This window comes from Spermophilus citellus, assembly GCF_964194105.1.
Source record: "Spermophilus citellus genome assembly, chromosome: 2".
NCBI classification, from domain to species: domain Eukaryota; kingdom Metazoa; phylum Chordata; class Mammalia; order Rodentia; family Sciuridae; genus Spermophilus; species Spermophilus citellus.
In genome coordinates, this window is record NC_138183.1 from 255,756,302 (window position 1) to 255,768,266 (window position 11,965).

Consider the following 11,965-nt stretch of genomic DNA (forward strand, 5'->3'; position numbering starts at 1 on the left):
ACTGAGGGTGATTCAGAGGCAGGTGCCTGCGACATGGAGGCAATTAGATATAATGGGACAGAGCCCTTTCTCCTGCGCCTCCCCGCTCCGCGCCCACCCCTGCCTCCCTCAGGCATAGCAGGCAGTGAGAGGGAGGCGGAGGCGGGAGGTGGGAGGTGGAGGACCCAGAGGGCCTTTGACGTCAGCTCAGCCTTTAAGAGGCCGCCCGTAAGGGCTGCGAGACAGAGTCCTGGACCCCCACGCCACATCATGCCCACACCCAGCGCCACCACGCCGCAGCCCAAGGGCTTCCGAAGGGCCGTCTCAGAGCTGGACGCCAAGCAGGCAGAGGCTATCATGGTAAGGGGAGTGCCTGGACTGTCGGCCAGAGTGCACCGGATGCCCGAGCAGCCGCTGTCTCCCGTGGGTGATGGCAGCCCCAGGCCAGATGGGTGCCCGGGTTGGTGTGGGTCCAGCCCTCGAGCCGTCTCTGTTTCCTGGCGTGTGTCTCTGCTGTGTCCTACTGGACTCTGAGTGGGACAGTGCCTGTCTCCCCTGTGCCAGTCCCTCCAGGTTTGTGGTCCCGTTCATGAATTGGGAGAAAATCCCCCTTGGGGGTCTTGGGAGGGAACCCCAGGACTGCCCTCGGCCAGGGTTGCCAGAGGAGCCCAGAGCAAGCCACGGCACACACCGAGCCTCTCTGCTCAGCTGCCCGTCAGCAAACCAGTGGCTCACCTGCAGTGGGAGGGGGCCAGGACCCTTGCCAGCCCTGGCAGCAGCTCACAGTGGGGGTCCAGGCAGACAGGGGTGCAGGCCCAGGTTCTGGGTGCCAGTGTGACCTGGCCCTCCCCTCGCTCCACCTGCCCTCCCTCCCCTGCCATGCATCTGCTCCCTGGAGGCCTGGCACCTGGGCACCCAAGAGTAAGGGGGGTGCAAGGCAGACAGCTGGGAAGCTCTGCTGCAGGAGACAGTCGGGGGCTCTCAGCCCACCAGAGAGGCCTTCTGCTCAGCCTGGGGACTAGGAATGATCAGCTCACCCAAGACAGGTTCTGCTCAGAGACCTCAATATCTCCCAGAAACTTAATCTCCAGGCACTTCTCAAGGAAAGCTGGGTCAAGAGAGCTCCGCTACCAGGTCTCCAGCCAGACTCCCTCTTCCCAGGGATTCCAGGGCCCACCCAACCTCATGGGTTCTTCCCAGACTGGGACTGTGGCCCTGGTTGTGGCCACAAAACCCACCCCTGAGTCAGGACGAGGCTTCAGAGGGCCTCTGCCCCTCCCTCCATTCCCATCGGGCTGCGGCAGAGCCTCATTGAGGAAGCCCAGGGCCCTGGGAACGGGGAGGAGACAGGTTCTTCTTCTGCCAGGGACCCAGAGCCTCCTTGGAAGCTCAGCTCTGAGTGATGAGCGGCTCCCAGTCCAGGCCTGGGCAGGCTGGCGGGGGTCAGACACACTGACCCAGGGACTGTTGGAAGGGACGCGGCCAACAGTGTCTGCACACAGGCAGCCTGCCCTGGAGCAGTGGGTGGTGGAGAACAAGGTGCTGGCCAGGAGAGGGGCCAGCGGGGAAGGCTGCAGAGGTGGGGGCCTGACAAGGCGAGGGGATCACCTGGCTGGGTGCTGGGCTGAGAAGCACCTTGTCCAGATGAGGGTGTGAGGAAGGGCCTGGGCTGAGGAAGGACAGGACCCATATTGGGCAGAGGCTGGGTGCTCCTGCCTGAGCCAAGGACACCTTGCATTCCTTCCTGGGACTTGGCTGCTGACCATCTGGGGAGCAGGACAGGCAGGTCCTGAGTCCACTTAGAGCCAGTCCTGGGGACAGGTGACACAGAGTCTCTTGAGAGGCCGATGGCCAGGCACCCACCGATGCCCTCTCACCCTGACTCTGCCGTGGCGTCCAGCACTCTCCAGCCCAGCTGCCTGTGGGCAGGCGGAGCCTGGAGAGGGCAGCCCCGGTCAGCTGACCCCAGCAGAGGCCCGGGTGCAGAGGCATGCTCCTGGTGTGGCTGTGCAGCCGGACTGGGTCCCCGAGGTGGGGTCGGTGGGGCTCGAGGATGCGGAGATGCACAGGGTCCCTGTCTCCGCAGTCCCCACGTTTCATCGGGCGGCGGCAGAGCCTCATCGAGGATGCCCGCAAGGAGCGGGAGGCGGCGGCGGCGGCTGCGGCAGCCTCCTCGGAGCCCGGAGACCCCCTGGAGGCCGTGGTGTTCGAGGAGAAGGACGGGAAGGCCCTGCTGAGCCTGCTCTTCTCCCTGAAGGGCACCAAGCCCTGCTCACTGTCCCGGGCTGTGAAGGTGTTTGAGGTGAGGGCCGTGGCAAGCCTGTGCCCTGGGGCAGGCTGGGCTCACCACTGTGGGTGTGTGTGGACAGGGCCAAGTGGGAGGGTGATCTGTGTCCCCTCTGAGGCAGAAACGTGACTGCCCAGGTCCCCGAGGGCCACAGAGGTGAGGAGACCAGGCCTCTGGAGCACCTGGGCCCCTGGCTCCCCTCGTCCCCCGGCACCTCACACACAGGTGGGATGAGAGGGGGCCTCAGTGGGGAAGTGGGGGCACGGATCATGGTGTCCCCCCCTGTCCCTGGAGGCAGTGGCTAAGGTGGTGGCGGATTGCATCACTGCCCTGGTGGCTGACCTGGCTCCCAGGGAAACTCCCAAATGCTACGAGAGCCAGCCTCCTTGTCCCCTGGTCTCCCAGAGCTGCTATGTGGCCCCAGGTCCTGCTGCTGGATGCTGAGAGGTGGGTGGGAGGACGCTGCCCCCCAGGCCCCTGAACGCTCAGCCGTCATCCCCAGGGGCCTGAGTCTCAGGTCCTCTGCTTGGTGGGGTCCAGGCCCACCCATCAGCCCTGGGCATGGGGGTCGCTCAGATGAGGCCACCAGGGAGGCAGTCCTTCCACCAGCAGCCCAGGAGTCAGGCTGTCGGGGCATGGCCTGGGGACACACAGGCAAGGTCACAGCTGTGAAGGCTCCTGGGGGGACTTTTAGACAGAAACCAGTTTTCTGGCAAGCCCTGACCAGGGAGTAGGAGCGTCACAGAAGTCTGGGAGACAGTCTCCTGTGAGTGCCCCTCCCCGGGAGCCCACCCGGCCCCTCCCCCTCCATCGCTCCGTCTCCCCCCCCCTCCCCCTGTCTGCACCTCTGTCTCTACCTGTTTCCATCTCTGTCTCTCCATCTCTGTCTCCATTTCTGTGTCTCTACCCCGTGTCTCCCCATCTCTCTCTACCCCGTGTCTCCCCATCTCTCTCTACCCTGTATCTTTCCATCTCTGTCTCTACCCCGTGTCTCCCCATCTCTCTCTACCCTGTATCTTTCCATCTCTGTCTCTACCCTGTGTCTCCCCATCTCTCTCTACTCCGTGTCTCCCCATCTCTCTCTACCCTGTATCTTTCCATCTCTGTCTCTACCCCGTGTCTCCCCATCTCTCTCTACCCTGTATCTTTCCATCTCTGTCTCTACCCTGTGTCTCCCCATCTCTCTCTACCCTGTATCTTTCCATCTCTGTCTCTACCCTGTGTCTCCCCATCTCTCTCTACCCTGGGTCTCCCCATCTCTCTCTACCCCGTGTCTCCCCATCTCTCTCTACCCTGTATCTTTCCATCTCTGTCTCTACCCCGTGTCTCCCCATCTCTCTCTACCCTGTATCTTTCCATCTCTGTCTCTACCCTGTGTCTCCCCATCTCTCTCTACCCTGTGTCTCCCCATCTCTCTCTACCCCGTGTCTCCCCATCTCTCTCTACCCTGTATCTTTCCATCTCTGTCTCTACCCTGTGTCTCCCCATCTCTCTCTACCCCGTGTCTCCCCATCTCTCTCTACCCTGTATCTTTCCATCTCTGTCTCTACCCTGTGTCTCCCCATCTCTCTCTACCCCGTGTCTCCCCATCTCTCTCTACCCTGTATCTTTCCATCTCTGTCTCTACCCCGTGTCTCCCCATCTCTCTCTACCCCGTGTCTCCCCATCTCTCTCTACCCTGTATCTTTCCATCTCTGTCTCTACCCTGTGTCTCCTCATCTCTCTCTACCCCGTGTCTCCCCATCTCTCTCTACCCCGTGTCTCCCCATCTCTCTCTACCCTGTATCTTTCCATCTCTGTCTCTACCCCGTGTCTCCCCATCTCTCTCTACCCCGTGTCTCCCCATCTCTCTCTACCCTGTATCTTTCCATCTCTGTCTCTACCCCGTGTCTCCCCATCTCTCTCTACCCTGTGTCTCCCCATCTCTCTCTACCCTGTATCTTTCCATCTCTGTCTCTACCCTGTGTCTCCCCATCTCTCTCTACCCTGTGTCTCTCCATCTCTGTCTCCTTACTTTCTTTTCTTGCTTTTACTCCTGAAGACATTTGAAGCCAAGATCCATCACCTGGAGACCCGGCCAGCCCAGAGGCCACGGGCAGGGAGCCCTCACCTGGAGTACTTTGTGCGCTTTGAAGTGCCCAGCGGGGACCTGGCGGCCCTACTCAGCTCCGTGCGCCGGGTGTCAGATGACGTGCGCAGTGCCGGGGAGGACAAGGGTGAGGCCAGCTGTCTGTCCTTGGGTACGACCAAATGGCTTTGAGGTGTGAGGGGGCGGAGGCCCCTGCAGGGCAACAGGTAGTGGCCTCCCGCCCCTGGCTGCAGCCCTCCCCACTTCTGCCACCTAGTCACATCCAGGCCTGGGGCCTCCTCCAGGACCCCTCAGATCACAGCCCAGCAGACTCTGCCTGGCAGAAGTCCCCAGGAGAGGACGATTCAGGTTGACAGAGTCCGCGGGACACTGCTCACCTGGCCCTCTCGCTCTGTCTTCTCTGAAGTCCCATGGTTCCCAAGGAAGGTGTCGGAGCTGGACAAGTGTCACCACCTGGTCACCAAGTTTGATCCTGACTTGGACTTGGACCATCCGGTGAGCAGGTGCCCAAGTCCTCCTGCCTGGACGGTGTCCACCCCATTGCCAGTGGGGTGGTTATGAACCCCCAACTGGCCCCAGACAGCTTAGGGGGCGGGGAGGGCGGGCAACTTCCTGACCGGTGCTTGCTCCCCATGCCCTCAGGGCTTCTCGGACCAGGTGTACCGCCAGCGCCGGAAGCTGATCGCGGAGATCGCCTTCCAGTACAAGCAGTAAGGGCCCTGCACCCAGACCCCAGCTGCGCCCCCGCCAGCCCTGGGGGAGCACCTCGGTTACCCATGTCCTCACCTTGCGGCCACTGTACCTGCCACTTGGGGTCGAGCCCCCAGCAGCTCTGCTCCAGGGCTTTGCACTTGCCTATTTGGCTGTCCACTTTATAGTGCTCCAAGGTGGCCACCGGCACTGTCCTCAGATCCCAGCTGAGGAAACAGGCACAGAGGCTCAACAGCCTCCAAGGCCACACAGGCGGAACAGCCCGGCACACCCTGCCCACCGCCCCCAGGCTTCACTGCACTCCGCTCAGGGCTCCTGCCATGCCCCCGCCATTTCCCCTCCCCGGGGCAGGGGGCCGTGGCTGACAGCTGACCCCCCAACAGTGGTGAACCCATTCCCCGCGTGGAGTACACAGCCGAGGAGATTGCCACCTGGTGAGACCCCCATAGCTGGCTGGGAACGGGCAGGGCCGGGCACGAGGAGAGCCAGGGAGACGGCTCCTGTGCGTGAGGGCTGCCTCTAGGACACTGGTGAGGCAGGGCAGATTAAGGCCAGGTGGAGGAGGGACTTCCAGCCTTGGCCTGGAATATCAGGTTATCTCCAGGGATGTCCTCCCTGCCCCAGGCCCCCTGAATTTCCCAAAGCCAACAGCAAAATCCCCACCCAGTGGCAGAGAGGCCGTGGGGAGTGAACGGAGTGGCCACAGGAGGGACTGTGGAGTGGGTCCCCAGGAATGGGCAGAGCCCTGGGGCCGGGGTGGCCTGGTGGGCCCTGAGCCGCCGGGCTTGCAGGAAGGAGGTCTACAGCACCCTGAAGGGCCTGTACGCCACCCATGCCTGCCGCGAGCACCTGGAAGCCTTCCGGCTGCTGGAGCGCTTCAGCGGCTACCGCGAGGACAGCATTCCCCAGCTGGAGGATGTCTCACGCTTCCTGAAGGGTGCGGGCTGGGGGCTGGCCAGGAGGGAGAGGCGGGTCAGTCTGCTGGCCTCCCAAACCCTGACTGTGGTCCCTTGCAGAGCGGACGGGCTTCCAGCTGCGGCCTGTGGCTGGCCTTCTGTCGGCCAGGGACTTCCTGGCCAGCCTGGCCTTCCGTGTGTTCCAGTGCACCCAGTACATCCGCCACGCCTCCTCACCCATGCACTCGCCAGAGCCGTGAGTGACCACCCGGGGCCAGGAGGGCCCGGCATATGCTTCTGAGCCCCTGCATGAGGCCGCGGGGAGGCCCGTGTACAAACAGGGGCAGAGACACCGAGGGGCTGGGGTCCTGAGCCAGCCCTCCGTGGCCAGCTTGGAGGACGGGGCAGGGGCTGGCCTGCCCAGCCAACCGTCCCCTTTTCTCCTGCCCTCACACAGGGACTGCTGTCACGAGCTGCTGGGGCACGTGCCCATGCTGGCTGACCGCACGTTCGCACAGTTCTCCCAGGTGTGTGTGGGCCTCCGCCAGGGCCAGGGGGTGCTGAGGGGCTTGGCCAGGGCTGATGGGCCGGGCACATTCTGCCCCACTGTGTGGGGTGTGTCCAGGGCCCTGCCCTGCTGGGTATACAGACCACCAGGGGAGAAGGGCTCAGGCCGAGCTCAGGTTCAGGCTCTGCCCCCTGCTGGCCCACCCAGGATCAGTGAGCCCAGGGCCCAAGGTGGCTGGAGGGTCTAAGCCTTCCGTGTCTGAGGGACCCCAGAAAGGCAGCTGACACCCCACTGCCTGTGCCCTGGGCCCCATGCCAGGCTGAGCCTCTCCACTTCCCACCCCCAGGACATCGGCCTTGCCTCCCTGGGAGCCTCAGATGAAGAAATCGAGAAGCTGTCCACGGTGAGTCTCTTCCCCTACAGGCCAGGGAGCGGGAGGCCCGGATCCCCTTCTGTCTGTTGCCATGGCCTGTGGGGCTGTGGCACCAGGGCAGCTGGCTCTGGCCCTCCCACAGCTGTACTGGTTCACGGTGGAGTTCGGGCTGTGCAGGCAGAACGGGGAGCTGAAGGCCTACGGCGCAGGGCTGCTGTCCTCCTACGGGGAGCTCCTGGTGAGGCCCCTCCCTGCAGCAGCACAGAGTGGGGCACCAGGCCCCCAGGGGGTGGGACCTCTCCACCAGGACTTCCTGGCCACACCCTCCTGGGGGGAAAGCTCATCCCTGGCCAGCCCCACCCCACACTGTCCCCAGGCCTTGGAGGATCCTGGGGGAGAAAGGGTGGGCCCACACCCACAGCTACCAGAGAGTCAGGTCAGGGTTCCTTTGGGCCCTGGGGTGTGGCCAGCGGGGACACCTGTGGCCTCCCTCCAGCACTCCCTGTCCGAGGAGCCTGAGATCCGGGCCTTCGACCCTGAGGCTGCTGCTGTGCAGCCCTATCAAGATCAGACCTACCAGCCCGTCTACTTCGTGTCTGAGAGTTTTAGTGACGCCAAGGACAAGCTCAGGTAGGCCAGGGTGAGGCCCCGTCTGCCCCAGGGTCAGCCAGGCCTTCATCTCCCCTGTGACCAGGGCTCAGCTTTGAACCCATTCACAGAGGAGAAAAGCGACCCTCAGGTACAGCCTCCCCGAGAAGAACCCCAGGGAATCTGGGAGAGGGAAGCCCACAGTGAGGCTGCTGTGTGGCCAGTCAGGGCCAGGGCCAGGGCCGCCTGCTAGGCCGTGGCAGAGGCTGAGCTCTGTGAGGAGGCAGCGTGGGGCCTTTCCAGCCTCCTGCCTGGAGCAGCAGGGGCCTGGGATGGGATGGGGACACCTCGGGGTGGGACAGGGGGGCAGAGGTGGCTGGGGGCTGTGGTGGGGAGCATGGCAGCATGGAGGGATGGGGTACAGTGGCCAGTGGGTCCCAGAGAGGGGAGCAGAGCCTGCAGGCTCATCCTGGACCAGGGTCTGCTCACTTCTCCTCCAGCTTCTCTGTGCCCTGGGGAAGCTGAGGCCAGGGGCTGTGTCCAGCATGGAAGGGACGGCTGAGTCCCATAATAACTTAGGGGCACTCCAGGGCACTGGGTCAGGGAAGACTTCCTGGCGGAGGAGGCCCTGCTTACCATTTCTCTTGGCTGAGGACTCCTGGCCGAGGACTGCTTAGAGAAGGTGCCTGGCCCGGATCTCACCGCAGCCCTGGAGGAGGCCTCAGTTGCTCTGGGGGCTCAACCAGGACTTCCTGGGTCAAACCCTCTTTGGGGGAAAGCTCATCCCTGGCCAGCCCCTACACTGTCCCGGGCTGTTCCAGAGGCAGCAGACCCTGCCCCTGGCTGCCCAGCCCCCCACACCTCCAGGTGCTCACCAGGTGACTGAGGGTCCACCCAACTCTGACTTCCCTCCCCAGGGGCTATGCCTCTCGAATCCAGCGCCCCTTCTCTGTGAAGTTTGACCCATACACGATGGCCATCGATGTGCTGGACAGTCCCCATACCATCCGTCGCTCGCTGGAGGGTGTCCAGGATGAGCTGCACACCCTGACCCATGCGTTGAGTGCCATCAGCTAGGTGCATGGTGCATGACCCACGACCTCAGCAGGCCTGCCCTGGAGTCTCCTGGCCCCTTCAGTCTCTCCCAGCTCCTGCCCTGTCCCTGAGCTCAGGCCCACATAGGGGCTGGGTCTTGACCCCCCAGAACCCACCCCCTGTCACCCCGGCTCCCTGTTGACCCACCTGCTCCTTCTCAGCTCCATGACTGGTGAATGTCCTGTGAGGAGGTCCTGTCTTGCTGCCACCACCTGTGCTCCAAGGCCAAGAGGTGGCCTTGCTTGTCACCTTGCCCCTAATGCCGTCTGCATCCTGCTCATCATCCCAATAAAGGAAAGGTCTCTCTGGGCTGCCTTGCCTCTGTGTCCCTGGCCTTGCTTGAGAGTCCCTCCTATGTTCCTCCTGGTCTAGCTCAACTTCCCTGGGGACCCTAGGCCAGGCAGGACAACCCTGGCCTCATTTTCCTGACCACCCAAAGGCCTCTTTGATTTCCAAGCTCCCTGGCAGCCCTAGGAGGGTTGAATAAGGCCCTGGATGAGTTGCTCCACCTCCAAGAGATGGCAGCGAAGGTGGGGACCCGGAGGTAGGAGAAGGAAGTCCCTGGGCCCGGGAAGGAAGTAGGAACCACAGCTTGAGTGGTCCCTGGGGTGGGGCTGCAGACCAGACCCTCTTTGCCTGTGTGGGAGTTCTAGCCCTTGAGAACAACCAGGCACAGGGATAGAGGGAGAGGGGTCCCCCATCCCTGAGAAAGGAGTCCCCTCACCACAGAGCAGGACCCTGGAGCTAAGAGGAGACTCCATGATGTCCCCAAAATGCATGCTGACGGGAAGGGTTTAGCTGGACTGCTTGAGGCACACCCTCCTAGCCTCAGTCTCCACAAAGGTGGTGGCCTGTGGGCTCTGGGATGCCCCCCACCAACCCAGGAGGCCTGGGCCTTGCCTGCAGCTAGAGGCCTATCATCCTCCAGGCCAAGCCAGCCAGGCCCCATCCCACCCCACTTCTGTCCTGGCAGAGTGCAGGCCAGGCCTTCCTGTAGGTGGCCTGCTCCATGCTTCCTATGGGGCGGCAGGGGACACCAGCGAGTCTTCAAGTCTCTGCTCACTTCCTCCAGGTGCCCCGTCAGACCCGGCCAGAACCCTGTGTTAAGCTCTGAGGACAACAGCCTGGGAAGCCCCGCTCACCCTTAGAGCCCTCCTGGAAAGGTCTCCCTAGCCCTCCCTGGCTGTTCCCAGTCAGCTGCTCCTTCAGTACTGACTCTGTGTCTAACCATGTCCCTGGAGCCCAAGGGTAGTACACAACAATTTCCAAAAGATTGCAAGGACAATTAGACACTGGGGGAAACTTAGGCTCCCAACAGACCCAGGGAAGGAAATGAGCCCCACTGAGGTCCCCGGGAAGGCTCTGAGGCCCAGTGAGACGCTGGGGAAAGCCCTAAGCCCTCCTCAAACTTGGGGGGTCAGGGGACGGGGAGTCCCACCTAGACCCTGGGAGAGCATGAGTTCATTTGAATCTGGAGAAGACTTGGAGCCCCCTGAGGACTGTGGAAAGACCCTGGATAGGCCATCCACCCCTTGAAACACTGGGGAAGGCCCTAAGTCTCACGGAGACTATGGAAAAGGCCTTAAATCTCATGGTCACCAGGGGCAAGCCGTTGAGTACCAATGAGACCTGGGCCTTGGTTACCAGCCCCACTGAAATTCCGGGGAAGGTAGAACCCAGGTGAGACACTGAGAACTTGTGAAAGGCCATGAAAGCCACTTGGACACCAGGGAAGGCCCGAGACCTACTAAGACCCTGGGGAAGGCCCTGAGCACAACTGTGACCTGGGGAGTGGGGCTGAGCTCCACTGAGAACCTGGGAAAAGCGCCGAGACTCCCTGAAACAACTGTGAAGGCCCTGGATGCAGTGGATCCTTGAAGAAGTCCCTGTACCCCACTGAGACCTGCAGAAAAAACATGAGCCCCACTGAGACTCCAGGAGTAGCACTGAGCCCTCTTGAGAACCTGTGAAAGACCCCGAGTACCACTGAGGTTTTAGTGAAGTCCTGAATACCACTGAGACCTTCATGTGGATCCCCGAGCCACATGAGAACTTCTGAAAGAATCTCAGCCCCACTGAGACTCTGGGGAGAGGCTGAGCCCCCAGAGATCATGGGGAAGACCCTGGTGACCACTGAGACTCTCAGGGTGGCACTGAGCCCACTGAGACCCTGGGGAAGATCTCCTGAACACCATTAAGAACCTGAGAATCCCTGAACCTCAAGAAGACATTGAGACACCATGGAAGGCCCTGAGCCCCAGAGTCACTGAGTAAAAATTTCAGCCCCCATGAGATCCTATAGATTTTAGCCCTGAGCCACACTGAAACTCTGGGGGAATTTGTCACCTTCACTGGGATCCTGGGAAAGGCTGTGAGTTTCACTGAGGCCCCAGGTAAGGCCCCGAATCCAGCTAAGCCCTTGGGGCTGTCTTTGAGCCCCACTGAGACTATGGATATATCACTGATCTCTTCTGAATCTCTGAGGAAGGGCTTGATGCAAGGGAGACACCCGCCAATGTCATGAGACCCACAGAGACATTGAAGACTCTGAGCCCCATTGAGAACCTGGGGAAGGCCCTAAGTCCTTCTGAGAACACCTAAAAGATTCTGAGCCCTAATGAGAGTCTGGAGGTAACACTGAGCCCCACTGAGTCTCTGGAAAAGGCCATGAAGCTAGAGGGAACTTAGGGAAAGACCTGAGCCCCAGTGAGACCCGGGGAAGGACCTGATTCAGCTGAGAGACTCACAGAGATCAGGAAGAGTTCGGGTAATGTCCCGAATCCCTCTAATCTCTGGGGAAGATGGTGAGTCCCACTGAGACCCTGGGAAGGCGTTGAGCCTCACTGAGGCCTGGGAAAGACTCTGAACCCCAGGGAGGCCCTGGGGAAGGCCCTGTTCCCAGGGGAAGACTGTGAGATTCATTGAGACCCAGGACAAGGCCCTGAGCCCCATGTAGAACCTGGAAACTGTCACTGAGAATCTGGGGAAGACCTTGAATCCACTGAGACCATAAAAAAGGCACTGAATATGCTGGAACCCTGGGGAAGTCCCCGCACTTGGACAGAGACTCAGTTAAGGGCCCCAATCACCACAGAGACACTAGGTAAGAATCCAAGCCCCACTGAGAATCTGTGGACAGCCCTGAGTCCCACTGAAACTCTGGGTAAACCCTGAGACTCAAGGCCCTCAACTCCATGGAGAGACTTAGGTAGTCCCTGAGTCTCAGTGAGACCCCGAGAAGTCCTTGAGCCCCCACTGAGACTCTGGACCTGTACCTGAGCCCCATGAGAACCTCAGTAAACTCTGGGTATGGCACTGAGCCCAGTAAGACACAGGGAAGGTCCTGATACAAGGTAGACACCCCCAAAGACCATGAGACACAAGGAGACCTTGGAGAGGTCTCTGAAACTCACTCTGGGAAAGACTTTGAGCCCTAGTG

The 11,965-nt window shown here is 61.5% G+C and overlaps 1 protein-coding gene across 2 annotated transcripts; it reads left to right on the top strand.

The window, feature by feature from the left end:
* Window positions 1–249: 249 nt before the first annotated feature.
* Window positions 250–8,620, top strand: TH (tyrosine hydroxylase; the record flags this gene model as incomplete). Of its 2 annotated transcripts, none has more annotated exons than XM_081281134.1 (13): window positions 250–348; window positions 1,949–2,281; window positions 4,308–4,482; window positions 4,762–4,850; window positions 4,998–5,065; window positions 5,450–5,500; window positions 5,858–6,003; window positions 6,083–6,218; window positions 6,420–6,489; window positions 6,817–6,873; window positions 6,986–7,081; window positions 7,340–7,473; window positions 8,349–8,620. In XM_081281134.1, 13 exons carry the CDS (start codon window positions 250–252, stop codon window positions 8,506–8,508), a joined length of 1,614 nt encoding a protein of 537 aa, XP_081137260.1. In that variant the 3' UTR covers window positions 8,509–8,620. The 2 variants fall into 2 exon arrangements, with proteins under 2 accessions (XP_081137260.1, XP_081137261.1); XM_081281135.1 differs by having other exon boundaries at window positions 250–339; window positions 2,066–2,281.
* Between the last annotated feature and the right edge of the window lie 3,345 nt (window positions 8,621–11,965).